The 20460-nt window shown below is 40.2% G+C and overlaps 1 protein-coding gene across 3 annotated transcripts in view; it reads left to right on the top strand.

Annotated features, from left to right (window-relative positions):
• LOC118402200 (thymocyte selection-associated high mobility group box protein TOX-like) overlaps positions 1-20460 on the top strand; it is a 60578-nt gene that overhangs the window by 24828 nt on the left and 15290 nt on the right. For all 3 annotated transcript variants that reach the window (XM_052477065.1, XM_052477064.1, XM_052477063.1), the window contains 2 exons: positions 4832-4939; positions 15692-15937. In XM_052477065.1, the coding sequence (XP_052333025.1) occupies positions 4832-4939; positions 15692-15937 (354 nt within the window). The remainder of the gene's footprint in view (positions 1-4831; positions 4940-15691; positions 15938-20460) is intronic.

Below are 20460 nucleotides of genomic sequence, written 5' to 3'. Positions count from 1 at the left end.
CCTTAAAGAGGTGGGGTTTCAGGTGTCTCCGGAAGGTGGTGATTGACTCCGCTGTCCTGGCGTCGTGAGGAGTGTGTTCCACCATTGGGGAGCCAGAGGAACAGTTTTGACTGGGCTGAGCAGGGTTAATTCCAGTGGTACATGGTTAGAGGTGGATGAACGCAGTGCCCTTGTTTGGGTGTAGGGCCTGATCAGAGCCTGAGGTACTGAGGTTAATTCACAGCTCCGTAGGCAAGCACCATGGTCTTAACGGAGGGTTAACTGGAAGCCAGTGGAGAGAGCGGAGGAGCGGGGTGACGTGAGAGAACTTGGGAAGGTTGAATTCCACATGGTTACAGGGTTAATTCCACATGGTTACAAGGTTAATTCCACATGGTTACAGGGTTAATTCCACATGGTTACAGGGTTAATTCCACATGGATACAGGGTTAATTACACATGGTTACAGGGTTAATTCCAGATGGTTACAGGGTTAATTCCACATGGTTACAGGGTTAATTCCACATGGTTACAGGGTTAATTCTACATGGTTACAGGGTTAATTCCACATGGTTACAGGGTTAATTCCACATGGTTACAGGGTTAATTCCAGATGGTTACAGGGTTAATTACACATGGTTACAGGGTTAATTACACATGGTTACAGGGTTAATTCTACATGGTTACAGGGTTAATTCTACATGGTTACAGGGTTAATTCCACATGGTTACAGGGTTAATTCCACATGGTTACAGGGTTAATTCCACATGGTTACAGGGTTAATTCCACATGGATACAGGGTTAATTACACATGGTTACAGGGTTAATTCCAGATGGTTACAGGGTTAATTACACATGGTTACAGGGTTAATTCCAGATGGTTACAGGGTTAATTCCAGATGGTTACAGGGTTAATTCCAGATGGTTACAGGGTTAATTACACATGGTAACAGGGTTAATTCCACATGGTTACAGGGTTAATTCCAGATGGTTACAGGGTTAATTCCACATGGTTACAGGGTTAATTCCACATGGTTACAGGGTTAATTCTACATGGTTACAGGGTTAATTCCACATGGTTACAGGGTTAATTCCACATGGTTACAGGGTTAATTCCAGATGGTTACAGGGTTAATTCCACATGGTTACAGGGTTAATTACACATGGTTACAGGGTTAATTCTACATGGTTACAGGGTTAATTCCACATGGTTACAGGGTTAATTCCACATGGTTACAGGGTTAATTCCACATGGTTACAGAGTTAATTCCACATGGATACAGGGTTAATTACACATGGTTACAGGGTTAATTCCAGATGGTTACAGGGTTAATTACACATGGTAACAGGGTTAATTCCACATGGTTACAGGGTTAATTCCAGATGGTTACAGGGTTAATTCCACATGGTTACAGGGTTAATTCCACATGGTTACAGGGTTAATTCCACATGGTTACAGGGTTAATTCTACATGGTTACAGGGTTAATTCCACATGGTTACAGGGTTAATTACACATGGTTACAGGGTTAATTCCAGATGGTTACAGGGTTAATTCCAGATGGTTACAGGGTTAATTCCAGATGGTTACAGGGTTAATTACACATGGTAACAGGGTTAATTCCACATGGTTACAGGGTTAATTCCAGATGGTTACAGGGTTAATTCCACATGGTTACAGGGTTAATTCCACATGGTTACAGGGTTAATTCTACATGGTTACAGGGGTGAGCGCCTACAAAGGCCAATATCTATGTCCTTGGGACCTTTTCAAACGTCCAAAATCGATGGCTCTTCCTTGTGACCAGCCTGAGCTACAGCTAGGCTGGGTAGAGTAGACAAGACCTGGGTTCAAATACTAGTTCTGCCTATTTGAGTTTGCATGACTTAATGAACCAATAGAATAGTCCCAAAATTGCAAATCCCGCCAATCTGGCACACCCAGCAGGCTAGAGCAAACTATGAAATAGTATTTGAACCCAGGTCTGGTAGAGTAGACTGCTGCTTAAATGGCCTGTAGATTGGCATCTATCACTGAAGAGAGGGGCTTTCATGTGTACATGTGTTGCAGGGCTGTTTCTCCCTATATTGTAAGAGGAGAGCTACAGTAGCTATCTGCCCTGGGTGGATGGTGGATTATTTCAGGATACTGGTGGTGTGTTCCTGGTGTTGTTGGGGTTGACCTCGGGTGAAACTCATTTTGAGCGTGGAGCGTCTAACAGTGGGCTGTGTGATAAGTGTAAATACCACTCAGATAAGGCCCAGTGGACAGGCTAATGGTTAGGAGAGGGTATCTCTGTGTGTGTGTGTGTGTGTGTGTGTGTGTGTGTGTGTGTGTGTGTGTGTGTGTGTGTGTGTGTGTGTGTGTGTGTGTGTGTGTGTGTGTGTGTGTGTGTGTGTGTGTGTGTGTGTGTGTGTGTGTGTGTGTGTGCGTGAGTGAGGCCTTAAGGGACGCAACACAATCAAATATTTATAAAGAATCGTATGTTCCTGAGGTAGCCATCATGGCCAGATGAGAGAGTCTTTCATGTAGCTATAATTTCCCATTTATTGTGTTTTAGTTCAAACACAGTGTTCCTGTCTGTAGGAAATGGGTAATTAACTGACTTTGTTAATTAACTAAAGGCTTTTTGTTAATTAGCCTTTTGTCTGGGGGCTGTAGCGAAATGGAAGTTGCTAGCATTACAGGAAGCATTGGTATCACAAATTGCTCTTAATAGGATACAGCTGTCCTAAAATAGGATATTTTCAAGTATTGTGGTGGCAGCATCATGTTCTGGGTATGCTTGTCACCGGCCGGGACTGGAGAGTTTGTCAGGACCATAAAAAGATATGAAAGGAGCAAAGCCAAGCTAAAAAGTTAGATTAAACCCTGCCTCAGTCTTCTGAATACATAGCCCTGGGATACAGTTTTATTTTTCAGCGGGACAGTTACACACATTGTTAATGGCAAAGACACACCAGAATATCAGTGTTCCTGAATGGTCAAGTCTCAGTCCGGATTTAAATCTGCTCTAAAGTCACAGACAAGGTTTGAATATTGCTATCCATCAATGACTCCCAACCAAATTTACTGAGCTTGAGCAATCTTGACAATAATAATGGATACATGATGCCCTAAGAGTTGTTGTTGGTAGAAGCTTATTCAAAAATATTCACAGCTGTAATGGCTGTCAAAGATTCTTCCACCAAGTATTAAGTCTGGGGTGTGAAGTCATATGTAATCGAGACAACTTAGGTTTTGAGGTTTGATTCATTTGGAAAATGTTGTATAATTATTTATTTTTTGATTTAAAAAAAAATGTTCCCCCTTTTTCTCCCCAATTTCGTGGTATCCAATTGAGTAGTAGCTACTATCTTGTCTCCCGTACGGGCTCGGGAGAGACGAAGGTTGAAAGTCATGCGTCCTCCGATACACAACCCAACCAAGCCGCACTGCTTCTTAACACAGCGCGCATCCAACCCGGAAGCCAGCCGCACCAATGTGTCGGAGGAAACACCATGCACCTGACAACCTTGGTTAGCGCGCACTGCTAGGCCAATTGTGCGTCGCCCCACGAACAACATTTTCTTAGCCTACATATCAATACAAAACACAAAAACTATCTAGGTCAAGTTAACACTTTTTTTATTCCGTTGAATTTCTTCTTCTTGTGAAATAGAAGTGTTATGAATTAGTTATCCCTGGGGAAAATCACATCGATCGAAAATAAGGTTTACAGTCAGGTTAGTGGAATATTGTGTTGGGGAATTATTATTTGGGGTTTCGTGGTATGCCACATAACTTAAAATGTGTAAAGGTGTTGTTTCAGAAGAATTCACACCTTCCAGCACGCATATATGAAACACCCTTCACCATAGTCAGAAACACATTTACTGAGGTGTGGATGCCTGGTGCATTTGTTTCACCAGAGATGTTAAAAACGTGTATAATTCATAGCCATGTAATCTGAGTAATATGCTGAACCCAATCCCCCCACATCTCACTTTTAACCATCTTAGGCAATGTGTATTTGACAGGATGTGAATAATGAATCAAAATCAATTATGGAAGTATGCATCTGTCGAGGTCAACATTGTTATGTCATTCTGCATCAGACAGTGTTTTGCATCATGTGTATGGACATCATTTCATCTACTGTATACCACTCACACAGTCGGTCGTAGCCATGACAACCTTTATTTTATTTACGGAAAATATTTTTACCATTTACTTAGTCATAGAGATTGCCAGATGCCCCCATAATGAACCCCTAAGGGATTTGTTTATATGGTGTATTCCCATTCCAGAAGGAGAGACAACATTAATAAATCATATCGGAGGTATTATTAATATGGATATAGGGTATTGTAGAGGGAGTACTCAGGAATGTATGGGGGAAATATATTTCATTATGGCACAGCTGCTTACATTGGAGCACTCTCTCACTCTCTTATATAGTCCATGTAGTGATAAAGTTGATATGTATTACACATGTACATGAACAGATATCGATATCCATACAATTTATGGATATATACATACATGGAAATATTTCTGTAATAGTAAATATCTTACCATAGTGGGCTACATTCAGGTCTCTTGGAAAATAGACTTTATCTCAATGAGGCTAACCTGGATGTATGATGGTAAGATAAAGCATCCTGGTTGTCCAGAGACCAGCATGTTGCTCTGCTGTTTGTCATTGTTCTCTAGACACTAATCTAAGGCCAGTTTTACATTCCCACTCCAATGGTTATTTGGCCTAATTTGAGGAGGTGGATCTGACCCTAGATCTGTGCCTAAGGGTCCTTCCTTCCTCCCCTCTATGACCCCGTGGTGACCATTGACCTTTCTGTGTCCCCCTCTGGTAGTTCCGTGTGCCTCCCAACCCCCACCAGACGCAGACCAGCGCCAAGCAGACTGGACCCCTGTGGAAACGAGAAGGCCCTGCTCACTCCGATGGCCCCCGGCTACCCTGGGTAAATATACAAGAACAAGTACAACACCAGTGGGTTTTAGGGCTCAGACACAAGGCAGGCAGACACTGGACACACCACGTCATTTCAACGTGAATAATTGGGTAATATTTGGTTGATACCTTGACCAATGAGATACCAACCTATTTTCACCCATTCAGAAATGCAGCCAAAAGTTTGTTCGATTCCAAATGTGTTAGCTATCACTTTCAACCATCTAAAAGGTGCAACCAAATTCCAATGGAAAATCTATGTCTGACTTTTGGTTCAGAAGTCACCGAAATGTGTTACCACTGCGCTTTCAACCATCTAAAAGCACAACATAGTTCAAATGGGAATACAATGTCAGATATTTTGTTCATATATACAGCGATGGAAAAAAGTATTTGATCCCCTGCTGATTTTGTACGTTTGCCCACTGACAAAGAATGATCCGTCTATAATTTTAACGGTAGGTTTAATTGAACAGTGAGAGACAGAATAACAACAAAATCCAGAAAAGCGCATGTCAAAAATGTTATAAATTGATTTGCATTTTAATGAGGGAAATAAGTATTTGATCCCTCTGCAAAACATGACTTAGTACTTGGTGGCAAAACCCTTGTTGGCAATCTCAGAGGTCAGACGTTTCTTGTAGTTGGCCACCAGGTTTGCACACATCTCAGGAGGGATTTTGTCCCACTCCTCTTTGCAGATCTTCTCCAAGTCATTAAGGTTTCGAGGCTGACGTTTGGCAACTCGAACCTTCAGCTCCCTCCACAGATTTTCTATGGGATTAAGGTCTGGAGACTGGCTAGGCCACTCCAGGACATTAATGTGCTTCTTCTTGAGCCACTCCTTTGTTGCCCTGGCCGTGTGTTTTGGGTCATTGTCATGCTGGAATACCCATCCACGACCCATTTTCAATGCCCTGGCTGAGGGAAGGAGGTTCTCACCCAAGATTTGACGGTACATGGCCCCGTCCATCGTCCCTTTGATGCAGTGAAGTTGTCCTGTCCCCTTAGCAGAAAAACACCCCCAAAGCATAATGTTTCCACCTCCATGTTTGACGGTGGGGATGGTGTTCTTGGGGTCATAGGCAGTATTCCTCCTCCTCCAAACACGGCGAGTTGAGTTGATGCCAAAGAGCTCCATTTTGGTCTCATCTGACCATAACACTTTTACCCAGTTGTCCTCTGAATCATTCAGAAGTTCATTGGCAAACTTCAGACGGGCATGTATATGTGCTTTCTTGAGCAGGGGGACCTGCAGGATTTCAGTCCTTCACGGCGTAGTGTGACCAATTGTTTTCTTGGTGACTATGGTCCCAGCTGCCTTGAGATCATTGACAAGATCCTCCCGTGTAGTTCTGGGCTGATTCCTCACCGTTCTCATGATCATTGCAACTCCACGAGGTGAGATCTTGCATGGAGCCCCAGGCCGAGGGAGATTGACAGTTCTTTTGTGTTTCTTCCATTTGCGAATAATCACACCAACTGTTGTCACCTTCTCACCAAGCTGCTTGGCGATGGTCATGCAGCCCATTCCAGCCTTTTGTAGGTCTTGTCCCTGACATCCTTGGAGAGCTCTTTGGTCTTGGCCATGGTGGAGAGTTTGGAATCTGATTGATTGATTGCTTCTGTGGACAGGTATCTTTTATACAGGTAACAAACTGAGATTAGTGTGCTCCTAATCTCAGCTCGTTACCTGTATAATAGACACCTGGGAGCCAGAAATCTTTCTGATTTAGAGGGGGTCAAATACTTATTTCCCTCATTAAAATGCAAATCAATTTATAGCATTTTTGACATGCGTTTTTCTGGATTTTTTTGTTGTTATTCTGTCTCTCACTGTTCAAATAAACCTACCGTTAAAATTATAGACAGATCATGTCTTTGTCAGTGGGAAACATACAAAATCAGCAAGGGATCAAATACTTTCCCCCCTCACTGTATAGAACAACTTAATGTGTTGGCTCTGTGCTATATCTAATAGTACAAGCAAATGACCTGGATTGCAACTGAGATTATTAAAGTACATTGTCAAGTGATCAATGCCGTTCGAGATTCTGCGCAGATTATTAGAGCAATTGTGGAGATTTCCACAGACCTGTGACCTTTCCGCGTTACCTTGAACACGCACCCTTTCTATGATTACATCAAAATACATGTATTGTTACAGTAACCTCAAAATGTGGACATTTTACTCATTTTATAGTTGAATAAATACTGTCACAAGTTCGAAAGATATTCTTAACTTTAGCCTATGTACTGTATTACAAAAGTCATGTTAAATTGTGTTTGGTTGACAACACAACCAAATATCAACATTTTAAAGGAGGATGTATCTACTGCTTGGATTCGTTCCATCTGAGCCAATGGCTTAATCTTCTTCTTTAACTTTCATTTTTGGTTCAAATGGAGACATGAATCCAGCATGTCATTTGTTAACTTTTCGACGAGCTAATAGGCTATTTACTGTATTGCAACAGCGATATTGAATTGTGTTTCTTTGTCGGCGCAACCAAATATCAATATTTAAAGGAGATGTATCTCCTGCTTGGATAGTTCCATCTGTGCCACTGAGTCTGGCTTTAATTCCAGTTTGTCTACAAATGAATCATTTATATGGATTCACGTCTCCATTTCAACCAAGTTAAAGTTAAGTTAAAGAATAGGACTAAATCAAATACAACTTTAAATACAGTTTGATTTGATGTAGTCATATTCTTTAACTTAGATTTTTGGTTTAGATGGAGACGAGAATCCCCAATTTGTTTTTATTAACTTGTAGATTCCATTTGAAATCAACTAAAGCTTGAAACCCTAAGCCTATGTTTTGTTGTCTATGTTGTCTATGTTTTGTTGAATCCTGGGTTGAATTTAAAAAAATTTAAACAATTTCAATTTAATTTAAACAATTCTCTCCAAAGTGCGTTATGACAATGTTTCGAACCAAAGGTCACCATTATACTATGAGTCAAAAAGCCCTCATTACTTTGGCATATTGAGGATGAAGAATGATTCATTATGAAAGATGACTCCCACACACACATTTTGTTTCTCTATCCCCTCACTCTCTTTCTCCCTCCATACTCCCCCTTGTCCCAGTCTGTCCATTCATATGTCTGTCTGCTTTTCCCTTCCCTCCTCATCCCTCTTTCATTTACACCCAGACACACATCACACACATACAGTACTGTATATATATATATATGATACAGCCCAGCATCAAACCAGGGTCAGTTGTGATGCCTCTAGCACTGAGATGCAGTGCCTTAGACTGCTGTGCCACTCGGGAGCTAAATGCTTAGTTTGTAAATTATGTCTGAGTGTTGGAGTGTTCCCCTGGCTATCCTGAATTTAAAAAACAAGAACATTGTGTATTCTAGTTTGCTTAATATAGGAAATTACTTTTAATACTTAAGTACATTTTAGCAATTACATTTACTTTTGATACTTAAGTATATTTAATATCAAATACTTTTAGACTTTTACTTAAGTAGTATTTTACTGGGCGACTTTCACTTTTACTTGAGTCATTTTCTATTAAGGTATCTTTACTTTTAATCAAGTATGATAATTTAGTACTTTTTCCACCACTGATCTTCTGTATACCACCCCTACCTTGTCACAACACAACTGACTGGCTCAAACACATTAAGAAGGAAAGAAATTCCACAAATGAACTTTTAACAAGGCACACCTGTTAACTGAAATGCATTCCAGGTGACTACCTCATGAAACTGGTTGCAAGAATGCCAAGAGTGTGAGAAGTTGTCATCAAGGCAAAGGATGAATCTCAAATATAAAATGTATTTTGATTTGTTTAGCACTTTTTTGGTTACTACATTATTCTATATGTGTTATTTCATACTTTTTTTATTCTACAATGTAGAAAATAGTTAATATAAAGGAAAACCTTTGAATGAATAGGTGTGTCCAAACTTTTGACTGGTGCTGTATTGTATATATACACACACATGTTTGTTTTACTATCCTTGTGGGGACAAAACAATTGATTCCCATTAAAAATCAAACCCTAACCCTAACCCTAATTCTAATCTTAATGGTAACCCTAAACCTAACCCTAACCCTAATTCTAATCTTAATGGTAACCCTAAACCTAACCCTAACCCTAACCCTAATTCTAATCTTAATGGTAACCCTAAACCTAACCCTAACCCTAATTCTAATCTTAATGGTAACCCTAAACCTAACCCTAACCCTAATTCTAATCTTAATGGTAACCCTAAACCTAACACTAACTCCTAAACCTCTAATCCTAATTCTAATCTTAATGGTAACCCTAAACCTAACCCTAACCCTAATTCTAATCTTAATGGTAACCCTAAACCTAACACTAACTCCTAAACCTCTAATCCTAATTCTAATCTTAATTGTAACCCTAAACCTAACTCCTAAATCTCTAACCCTAATTCTAATCTTAATTGTAACCCTAAACCTAACTCCTAAATCTCTAACCCTAATTCTAATCTTAATTGTAACCCTAAACCTAACTCCTAAATCTCTAAACCTAATTCTAATCGTAATTGTAACCCTAAACCTAACTCCTAAACCTCTAAACCTAATTCTAATCTTAATTGTAACCCTAAATCCTAAACCTCTAATCCTAATTCTAATCTTAATTGTAACCATAAACCTAACTCCTAAACCTCTAAACCTAATTCTAATCTTAATTGTAACCCTAAACCTAACTCCTAAATCTCTAAACATAATTCTAATCTTAATTGTAAGCCTAAACCTAACTCCTAAACCTCTAAACCTAAGTCTAATCTTAATTGTAACCCTAAACCTAACTCCTAAACCTCTAAACCTAATTCTAATCTTAATTGTAACCCTAAACCTAACTCCTAAATCTCTAAACCTAATTGTAACCCTAAACCTAACTCCTAAACCTCTAAACCTAATTATAATCTTAATTGTAACCCTAAACCTAACTCCTAAACCTCTAAATCTAATTCTAATCTTAATTGTAACACTAAACCTAACTCCTAAACCTCTAAACCTAATTCTAATCTTAATTGTAACCCTAAACCTAACTCCTAAACCTCTAAACCTAATTCTAATCTTAATTGTAACCCTAAACCTAACTCCTAAACCTCTAAACCTAATTCTAATCTTAATTGTAACCCTAAACCTAACCACTAAGCCTGAAATTGCCTTTTCTTCTTTGTGGGGACCAGCGAAATGTCCAATTATTCCTTGTTTTACTATCCTTGTGAGGACTTCTGGTCCCCACAAGGACAGTAAAACCAAAAACACAAACACACCTCACCTGCTCTGTTTCCTTTGGGATCAGGACATTTGTTTTATTGGCAGCAACAGTTCTGTTCACCTTGAACCTAAGCTCTCAGCAGCAGACAGGGTTGAGCAACATCACAGCAGTGCATTGCTCTCAAACAAGCCAGGCAGAAAACACACCACAGAATAGAATTACGAACCCCTAAAACCGATCAGAGTCTGAGATTAAAGCTGTCACAGAGTTATGAGTCAAAAACGTTTGAATTTAGAATCCAAAATGTTTCAATAACTATCCCAGAACAAAATATGTTTGATTCTTCATGTTCCCTCTTGGTTCAGTAGGCGATTGAAGATAAATGTCGGGTAAATGAGGTTTGGGCTGTCCTTAGGTTGATTTCTTCTTATATTGTGAAACCTGAACTAGTCTCACATCTTTTAGATTTGTGCTCGGTTGTATGTGTTGAGAGAAATATACAATGCATTCGTGGAAGTATTCAGACTCCTTGACTTTTTCAATAACAAAAAATACATTACAGCCTTATTCTAAAATGGATGAAATCGTTTTTTTTTTCATGTATCAGACGACACCCCATGATGACAGAGCAAAAACAGGTTTTTAGACATTTATGAACATTTATTACAAATTTAAAAAACAGAAATATAACATTTACATAAGGATTCAGAGCCTTCACTCAGTACTTTGTTGAAGCACCTTTGTCACCGATTACAGCTTCATACCCAAGAGTCAAGAGAGTTCAAAGAGACCAAAGAGTTCACCTTTAGGTGCCTTTTGGCAAACTCCAAGTAGGCTGTCATGTATCTTTTACTGAGGAGTGGCTTCCTTCTGGCCACTCTACCATAAAGGCCTGATTGGTGGAGTGCTGCAGAGATGGTTGTCCTTCTGGAAGGTTCTCCCATCTCCACAGAGAACCCATCGGTCACATCCCTGACCAAGGCCCTTCTCCCCCGATGGCTCATTTTGGTCGGGCAGCCAGCTCTAGCAATAGTCTTGGTGGTTCCAAACTTCTTCTATTTAAGAATGATGGAGGCCACTGTGTTCTTGGTGACATTCAATGCTGCAGAAATGTTTTGGTGCCCTTCCCCAGATCTGTGCCACGACACAATCCTGTCTCGCAGATCTACGGACAATTGCTCCGACCTCATGGCTTGGTTTTTGCTGTGACATGTACTGTCAACTGTAGAGAAAAAACAATTTAATCCATTTTAGAATAAGGCTGTACTGTAGATGGAAAAAGAGAGAGGCAGAAAGAAGTTGTTTCATTATTAATTGCATTGCCAACATTGCAGCTCGCAGATTCTTGTGCCAATAAATCATATTTGAATGTGAATTGAAGGGGAGGGGGGGGGGGGCTTTTCATATGATAGCTTTATATGCCGTTGAGGCAAAATGATCTCATTTTGTTACGACACACAAGACATATAAAGGCTCTATTTCTTTTTTTGCTTTTTAATCCACATACACAGGCTTATCTTGGGCCAATCTAAAATAGCTATTGTGTTTGTCTAAACTTTTATATCAAACTAATAAACAGTTGATCACTGATTTTTTTTAAACGAATAAGAAAGTGACTTGCCAGATTAGCCAAATGGTTTATGGGTAGGTTAAGTGCTGAGTGGAATTTTTTTTGGCAAAATAAAACAATAATTATTCATCATAAAAACTGTGTGTAGGCGGTATGGGGCCTTAAATTGGTTGGAGGGAATTCCCCATCTCCCACATACTTAATCTTACAGCATTATTTATGGCATGTTGACTTGAAGTAAGTGAATTGAAATGAGAGAAATATCTCGATATGATCAAATTCAGCAGTGATCTTTTGAAGATTGCTGGTCTGCACTGCACTCATCAGTTGTCACTCATCTTCAAACAGAAATACCATTTTGTGATTTGATGTTGGTTGACGTTGACTTATAAGTCATAGGTCAGTTTTTTTTTTTACACTAAGGTTGAAGACTGATAGTCTGCAACTGTTGCTAATCGTAGTCATTCTAGAGGCTAAACAAAAAAACAAAAATTGTCCTGCCGTGTCTTGCAATGTACTAAATATCCTTCTCATGTTAGGATTTTTTTATTTTTCATTTTAAAGGGGCATTTGTAATATGAATACAATATATTTGAATGGATTTAATCACAATAGGCCCACCAGCAGGCATTTGCATCGTTCTGAGCAGAATGGGACTCAAATGGGATCAATGGAATGCAGACCGCGGGGGAAAGTGGATATTCGTCTAATCTATTATGATTTTTTGTGTTCTAACAGACCCACAAGGTGGTTTACTAAAAAAGGATTTGGAAATATTTGGCTGTTTTTGCTGCATAATATTTAGAAATGGTCCTTTTCGGGGGTTCGAAAAAAATGCTAACTCCCGTTCGTGTAAGCTGGTAGCATATAGTGGCCACATAGAAAGCGGTGGTGGTACTTGAAGATGTAATGCAGTTGATTTGTGACGATGACACAAGCATGTATTGGGTTTGACCTCTATATATTGGGTTTGACCTCTTATATCCCGAAAATAATGTGAAATACAATCCACATATACACAATAGCCAAACAATAGGCAAAATTGTATAGGGGGAAATGAGGAGATTCTGAATCTTTCCCCTTTCCCCTACGTGAGTGTCGTTGCCATGGTATTTCCATTGTTTTGCTCAGGTTTGATTGATCTCTTTACCGCATCTATTGTTCTCGACTGAAAAAGGACAATGGGCGATTGAAGAGAATGACACACACATATATATATATATTTATATTTATTTACACATATATATTCAGAACAAGGCTTGATATTAGAAAAGGTGCTTTTACACGGGGCAATATGAAGGTTTTGGTTTTGACAAATGAATGGCAGCATGCAAGGCCTATCAGAGAAAGAACAACTACTTGGTAATACGGCCTTCCGATACTGTCCATGTTAGTTTGGAGATTTTTTTTCCTTTAGGGTGCTAATTAGCACAAGGCTACAGCTGTGTGGGCGTACTGTATCTGTACTTGAGGTACAATATGTTACCTATCTTTCTATTTTTATTCACTACAGATGGTGTCGGCGTGTTAGAATGGGAGGACAACGTGAAACAACACGTTGTGTTTGTCTTCATCATATTATCCGAGACCAAATAGACTGAACAGTAACAAATATCACTGTATTGACCTCTGATACCATGACCTGGACATCCAATTCCTCACCTTTAGAACAAATTATGATAACGTCAGTAATAGACAGGATGATCTCTCTCTCTCTGTCTCTCTCTCTCTCTCTCTCTCTCTCTGCCTTTTTCTCTTTCTCTCTCTGCCTCTCTCTCTCTGCCTTTCTCTCTCTCACTCTGCCTCTCTCTCTCCGCTTCTCTCTCTCTGCCTCTCTCTCTGCTTCTCTCTCTCTTTCTGCCTCTCTCTCTCTCTCTCTGCCTTTCTCTCTCTGTCTGCCTCTCTGCTTCTCTCTCTCTCCTTCTGCCTATCTCTCTCTCTCTGCCTCTCTCTCTCTCAAATTTGAGATTTGTCTCTCTTCTCTCGTGTTGATCACGTGGTATGCAGCAGCACACCATCACTCTCTCAAGTTAGACATAATGTTGCTGTGTGTCTGGCTTCTGAGCAAACAACCCAAGTTCTCCCAAGACTCTTCAGTGTGAGTTATCAGAAAACCAGAGTAAAGATGGGTGTGTTTTTCTAGGAGGGCCGCAGAATGTAATAACAACGACTACACCAGAACTCTGCACAGGAAGTGACAGTTATATAACTGTCATGTTTGTTGTTGTTATGTAATTATCGATGTTTTATGTCCATACTTTAAAACGTCTTTGACACAACATTGACTTGGCCTTTTTCCGTTCCTATATAAGGTATTTCTGTAGGCCTATGTATCCTGAAAATGAAATAATTGGTCAAATTTGAAGTATCAATATCAAAGTAACCATAGTCAACAATTGTGGCATCTGTTGTTGTTTTGACGACAGCTAAATAATGTATTGTTCCTGAAAACCTTACTGTATGAATTATGCCAACGTATTTCACACCAACCAACCAAAGTTGACATCTGCGAGAGGAAACACAATCAAATATGCAAATGTGTGCAAAACGTTGGCTTTCGGCAGGGAAGGAAAGAGAAGTCGAAGGAAGCTCATTAAAACGATTATTGCCAATCTTTTGGAAGAACAGTTGGGCTGCTATTTATTTCAGTAGTGATAGGTTTCTGAACTGATTCTCTGCCTAATTGCCTGGAGTTGGCTTTCTGTCAGCTCCATTTTGTTTTCAGCAAAATAAAAGCTGTAAATTAGCCGTAATGAAAATCTTGGAGGGAATCAACAAGGAGTTAGTCGAGGCAGAACGTAACTCCTGAGCCCGCCGATGATACTGGGGGAAAAAGTCGCTTCTGGGGGAGAGAGAAAAAGAAAACATTTCAAGTTGTATCAGAAGGTTGACTTGTTGTGCTGTCTTCTTTTGGAAAGCTTCATCGAGTTAACTGAAACCTTCCGAGTCGTACCGATCAAGAGCAATTGAACGTGTTAAATAGTTCTCTCCCTTGATGGAAATAATTCCTCTTCCAGAGCTGTATAGACCTCATATTACCTCATATTTCCTGTTGATTCAAAGTGATTGCAGTTTGTTGCAGTGTTTACCAAATAATTCATGTATTTGCCTCAGATTTATACCGCCTTTCATCTGCCTTGGCTGTTTTACATTTTTCCCCGGCGAGCTATAAAGGGGTCGAAAGAGATGGGGAGGGAGGGAAGGACATAGGGCTTTTAAAAGACATAGAATACAGCACAGCCAAGTGGAACTGACTGTCAAGACGCATAAAAGAAGCCTTTCGTTTGGAGTTAATGAGGGAACATTTACATACATTTATCTACGCTCAAACCCCCTTTTATTTAACCCGAATCATTGAAAAACATAAAACATTCACAAATACATTCACACACATTTGTTGACATGCAAAATGAGATTATATGTATCCTATGTGTAGTTGATCATTTATGCATGAATTAATTAAAGTAATCATGATTGCATCAACGATGATGATTAATCCTCATTGTTGGTATCGTTGATCATAAAAAGAAAAATGTTTGAGGCTGTGTACATCATTAGTCCTAATTGCCTAATAATAATAGCATCAATTCACAAGGTATTTACAGATGTCCCATTGCACAGTCTTAATAAAGACTCATGGAACCATAGTAGTCTATTAATGAGGACTAGAATGATCTGATGTTCTGATCACATGATCTGCATGTTCTGTATTGCAGTGCTGTAGCTGAGCGTTAGGGTTATAATACTGTAATAATAATGAATTGGATGTATTTTCCAGTCACTCAAAGAGCTTTACATTGTCCACTACTACCAATGTGTAGCATCCACCTCTATTATGTTCCTAGGCCTAATGTGTTTGACTGCCCAGTTTGGGTGGACTTGCATATCCACTTAAAAACATTTGCTAAATGATCATTTTGTCATATTATTTCTTCTCAAACGTTTCTTCCTCTCCTCGTCTTTTGCAGTCCTACCCAGTGCCCAGTTTGGGGGATGAAGACTTCAACATTCCCCCCATCACGCCTCCCACCATCCCAGAACACATGCTGCACCCCCACCTACCAGAGTCGGAGTCTGGCTCCTACCACCCGCTGGCACCCTCTCACTCCCAGAGTGGCCTGCACCCCTTCCACTTGCAGGGAATGGACATGATGGGTCAGGATGGAGGGCTGTTGAGCCAAAATGGCGGCCTAATGTCCAGCACCCTGTCTGTGGTGAGTCTAGCCTGATGCCACGAGCAAGCAGTGTGCAGAGATCAATGTAAATACATAAGTGGGTTTTTCTGTTCTGGATGGCAGCTGTGAGTGCAGGCACGTGTTCCATCCCAGCAACAACACACCTCATCCAACTAATCAAGGTCTTGACGATTAGCCGGTTAGTTCAGTCATATGTGTTAGCACTGGGAAAGAACAAAAGCCTGGATAACACATTGGGTCTCCGGGACCAGGATCGAGGAACAGTGTTCTTTTGGATGACCCATGAGTTGTCAGTTGGTTGATTAAGCTTTCTCCCCTTCATTTCATTCGAAATCGAAAACAAACTGGTGGGGTGACATTCAGCAGAAATACGCTCAATTCAAGTCTTGACTTTTCAAGAAGTGGAGAAATGAAACCTAAACTTTTGGATTTGTCTTTCCTTGCAGAAACCTCACGATGTGATAGGTGACATGACTAATCGTGGTTTACCACTCTGCATAGGTATTGGACCTAATCTCCCATTCAAGTCAGAGTGAAACTTCTCACGTCCCGCTCTCAGCCAGAGGTTCTTTCTGCCCTTGGCCATGTTCACTATGTTCACCAATAAACAACAATATTATGTCTCAACAGCACCTTCACCACTGAGGAACGACATGATTGCACTGTGTGCTGTCTACATGCTCTTCATGATTTTCCCTGCTGCATATTTATTTCCATTAATCAGACAGGTGTAGCTGTGTAGCTCCACACAACCCTGTTCTTGAACCATATAACCCAATTTCGGGTTTTCAATGTGGAGCTTAAAGGTCCCGCACAGTCAAAATCATGTTTTTAATAAAAATGGCCTGATTTGAATGGAACCAGATCAAAGTAGGATGACCAAAGTATGAAAAATTACTGTAACTGGTACATTGCTAGGTTTTGGTCCGCTCCCTTGTGTCAAAAATTAGAGTTTAGGAGGCGGGATTATTAAGGGCTTAGTTTGACATTTCAGTAATTTTAGCTGAAGCTCTTATGCAGAGCGACTTACAGGAGCAATTGGGGTTATGTGCCTTGCTCAAGGGCACATTGGCAGGTTTTTCACCTGGTCAGCTCGGGGATTTTAACCAGTGACCTTTATGGTTAATGGCCCAATGCTCTTAACCGCTAGGCTATCTGCCGCCCTATCACACGAAGCCCCTCATTTTAATACACCAATGGTAACATCTTATTCTCTTACCTAATTTAAATAATACCACCTTGTAACTATCATCACAGGTTGTGTGTTCGCAGAGGGCCGTGGTTTGCATAGCTAGCTCGGGAGTCTACTGGTGCCAAAATTTGACTTGTGTCAGCAAAGATACTTACAGGTTTCCCTTTCATCTGTGTCTGCTGTTAGCTAGTTACTGGCATACAGAGGAGGCTGATGGGAGGAGATATAGGAGGATAGGCTCATTGTAATGGGTGGAGTGGAATTCATGGAATTAAGCCTCACTGAATTTACTCAAATTCTGAGCATTTTTTTCATCTCCCAAAAATATTATTGGTGATGTTTTGGTCACTTAAAAGGCTATTTTACATTTGAATGAGAATGACTGTGCGGGAACTTCAATGATTTCCAAGTTTGGCCATCACAGCCTATTTCCCACTTTAAGCCAAGCATTTTAGCTACCACTATATTATGTTTCACATTCACTCGGTAGCTAAAACACTTCGAAACATGAGTGTTTTCTATTGCTCAGCATTCGTAAACTACTTTTACTAAAAGGAAATAGGAGCTCGGATAGGATGACGTGCCGGCTGAAAGATTCCCCAGATTGACAAAGGGCATTTTGTTCCCGTTCACCTTAATGTTCTCACAGAACATCCATTTAGAGTGGCTATGAATTATGGTTGCCAGGCAACGGGGCCGAGAGCTTGTTGCCACGGCGAGGAATGAAAGAGGCTGGTCGATTCTATTGGTCTGGGGCATTAGCCTCATGTCTTCTTCTATACGTTTAGCCTTCATTCTCTCAGTCTCTGGCCATTCATTGTTATTAAGCACCGATAGTTGATCATAATGAACGCCATTTGAGTAAGTGTTAGATTAATAGGTAAATCGTCTAAGAGAAATTCACTTCTGCAGATGGGATTTTTTTCACAGAACTGGGGATAAAAGCAGTGTATCGTCTAACCTTTTAAATTGCGGACGATATTGAGAAAAATGGCTGGTTCAGGGAAAACGATGTAGGCCTACAGATAAGTAGTTTCCTCTCCCCGTAGTTTTAAATGGACTAAATTACAATCTCATTTACATTTTTATATATTTATTTACCACTAATTTGCCATTTTTTTCTCATAGAAATCCATCCACATGTTGTTGTATCAACAATTTATCTGTAGGCCTATATCGTATTCCCAGAACCAGACATTTTTATGAATATCATCCCAATTTACAAGGTTAAAAGACACACTGCAGAAGTGAATTTCTCTTAGACGATGTACCTATTAACATTTACTCAAATGGCGTTCAGTATAATCAACCATCGGTGCTTTGATAAATGAATGGCCAGAGACTATATACCATAAGATATGAATTGTTGGAGACAGACGGAGATAAAAGAATCCTTGGCATCCATTTATATTAGTGTCATAATGAGGACACTGGCTTGTGACTCACCTCTCTGATCATTCGGAAAGTTCCCCCACGTCACCATGGGGATTAGGTTGTGTTCCGCTGTTACTGGCGGTTACCAAACGGCCCGACACCAAATCCCCCCGTTTTAGTTACACCCACATCACCCTTTTTTCCCCCACCACATCACCCTTTTTTCCCTTACCACATCACCCATGCCCTATCTGGCTGTACCAACAGTCACACATCTGTATAGGGAGAGGAGGTGTTCAGTGGGTGAGCTGCTCTAAAGGGAAAGATTGGTTAGCCTGTGTACCAGTCTGCTCATGTTTGTCATGACACCAACAACACAACACTGACCGTAGATCAATATTTTGAATTGGATTTTATTTAGGAATATATTCCTTACAAGGATCATGTTAAATATTTGACGATTGCTTCGTGTTCTGGACGGGTTCCCCAATTAAACTCCTACATTAACTCTAGAGTACAATCAATGTCCTTCACTATGGAAACAAGCATTAACTCTATGCATTTCTTAGATGTACTTGTTACAAAGAAGGGATGATCTCTAAGTACTACAGTTTACAGAAAACCTACAGATAAAAACACTGTTTTGACAGCTGATAGTTACCACCCTCCCCCCCTAAAAAGAGGTTTACTAGTAAGCCAACTTCATCGACTGAGTAGCATCTGTGACACAGAGGAAGAATATGATAGACAATCAAATTCTCTCCTCGAGCGTTTTTGTATCTCGCTTGAGACGATACCCCGATACCTGGCTTGTCAAAAGCTTGAACAGAAGCTAGTTGCTTAATAAATCCCGACAAAATAGAAGAAACCGTTTTCTGTGAACTATATACCTACTTTAAATGACAGCTGTAATGGCATCAAGTCTATTGCCAATAAACATTGGCAGATATTATCCTCAGACTCCTCTTTAAATTCCGCCTTCCAGAATCCACCTTCATTCACCTATAAACCATCAAGAAACCCATCAAGCAGGCCTTCATAGAAGGATGCTTCCCATGTACCTCTTGTAGCACCATAAGAAACTGTTCTAACGTTGTGTGCCCTCAGACTTCCTGGACCTATCAAATAAAGTCATGTGTAACTTGCCCTACGAAAGGAGTTATGGATATGTTACAGTGTTCTTGTAATAAGGTTTGTAATTGAAGAGGAAAAACATTGTCTTGAAAGTACGACTTGGAGAACATAAAAGTACTGCTCGACGTCAAGACATCGCCTCGCCGTTTGCGAGACACTTTTATAGGGCGAAATCTTTCTGTTATGAATTGCGTCGCGTCGGGATGGAGGAAAAGTTCATCCAGCGCGTAGAGGTCGGGACTATTGACAACAAATGACTCCACAGAGAAGCCATGTGGACATATAAATACAATTCTGTATCTCCACACGGTTGAAATTAATCTTTCGATTTCACCTCCTTCCTATAAGCCAAATTTAGACTGTTACACAGGAACACTGTCCTTATCAGATTTTGCATGTCATTTATGAGTCGGCCTCGCATATTTATGAACGGCTGTGCCTGAAGTCCTTTGTGGCCGGGCTATCTCATGAATTGATGTGATGTATTTAGGTGAGCGGACACCTGGGGGCGATTGATTTGTGATTTGCCCTCCGTGCCCTCTCCCATACCCTATAATTCTGTATTTCTTTGTGACTCATTTGTAAGAAGGTAGACCAGAAAAGCCACATCTCTGATAGGCAGATGAGTGGCAACCCTGATTAGAACCACCTGCTGCCCATCTGTTGTTCTTTACAAATGCTGTTTTGAATTCAAATAAAATTGTATCTATCCCTGAAAATAATTCAAAACAATGAATAATCAAGTAAGCTTTATGCAACATCTTTTTGAGTGCGAACCCATTACACCTCTTTGTTTGACTAAATTCATGGGCTTCGTGCACCAGCCAGGCTTGTGGGAGAG

The sequence above is a fragment of the Oncorhynchus keta genome, chromosome 23 (genome assembly GCF_023373465.1).
Source record: "Oncorhynchus keta strain PuntledgeMale-10-30-2019 chromosome 23, Oket_V2, whole genome shotgun sequence".
NCBI classification, from domain to species: Eukaryota; Metazoa; Chordata; class Actinopteri; order Salmoniformes; family Salmonidae; genus Oncorhynchus; species Oncorhynchus keta.
Note: the sequence above shows the minus strand (reverse complement) of the source record. Positions and strands in the feature narration are given on the sequence as shown.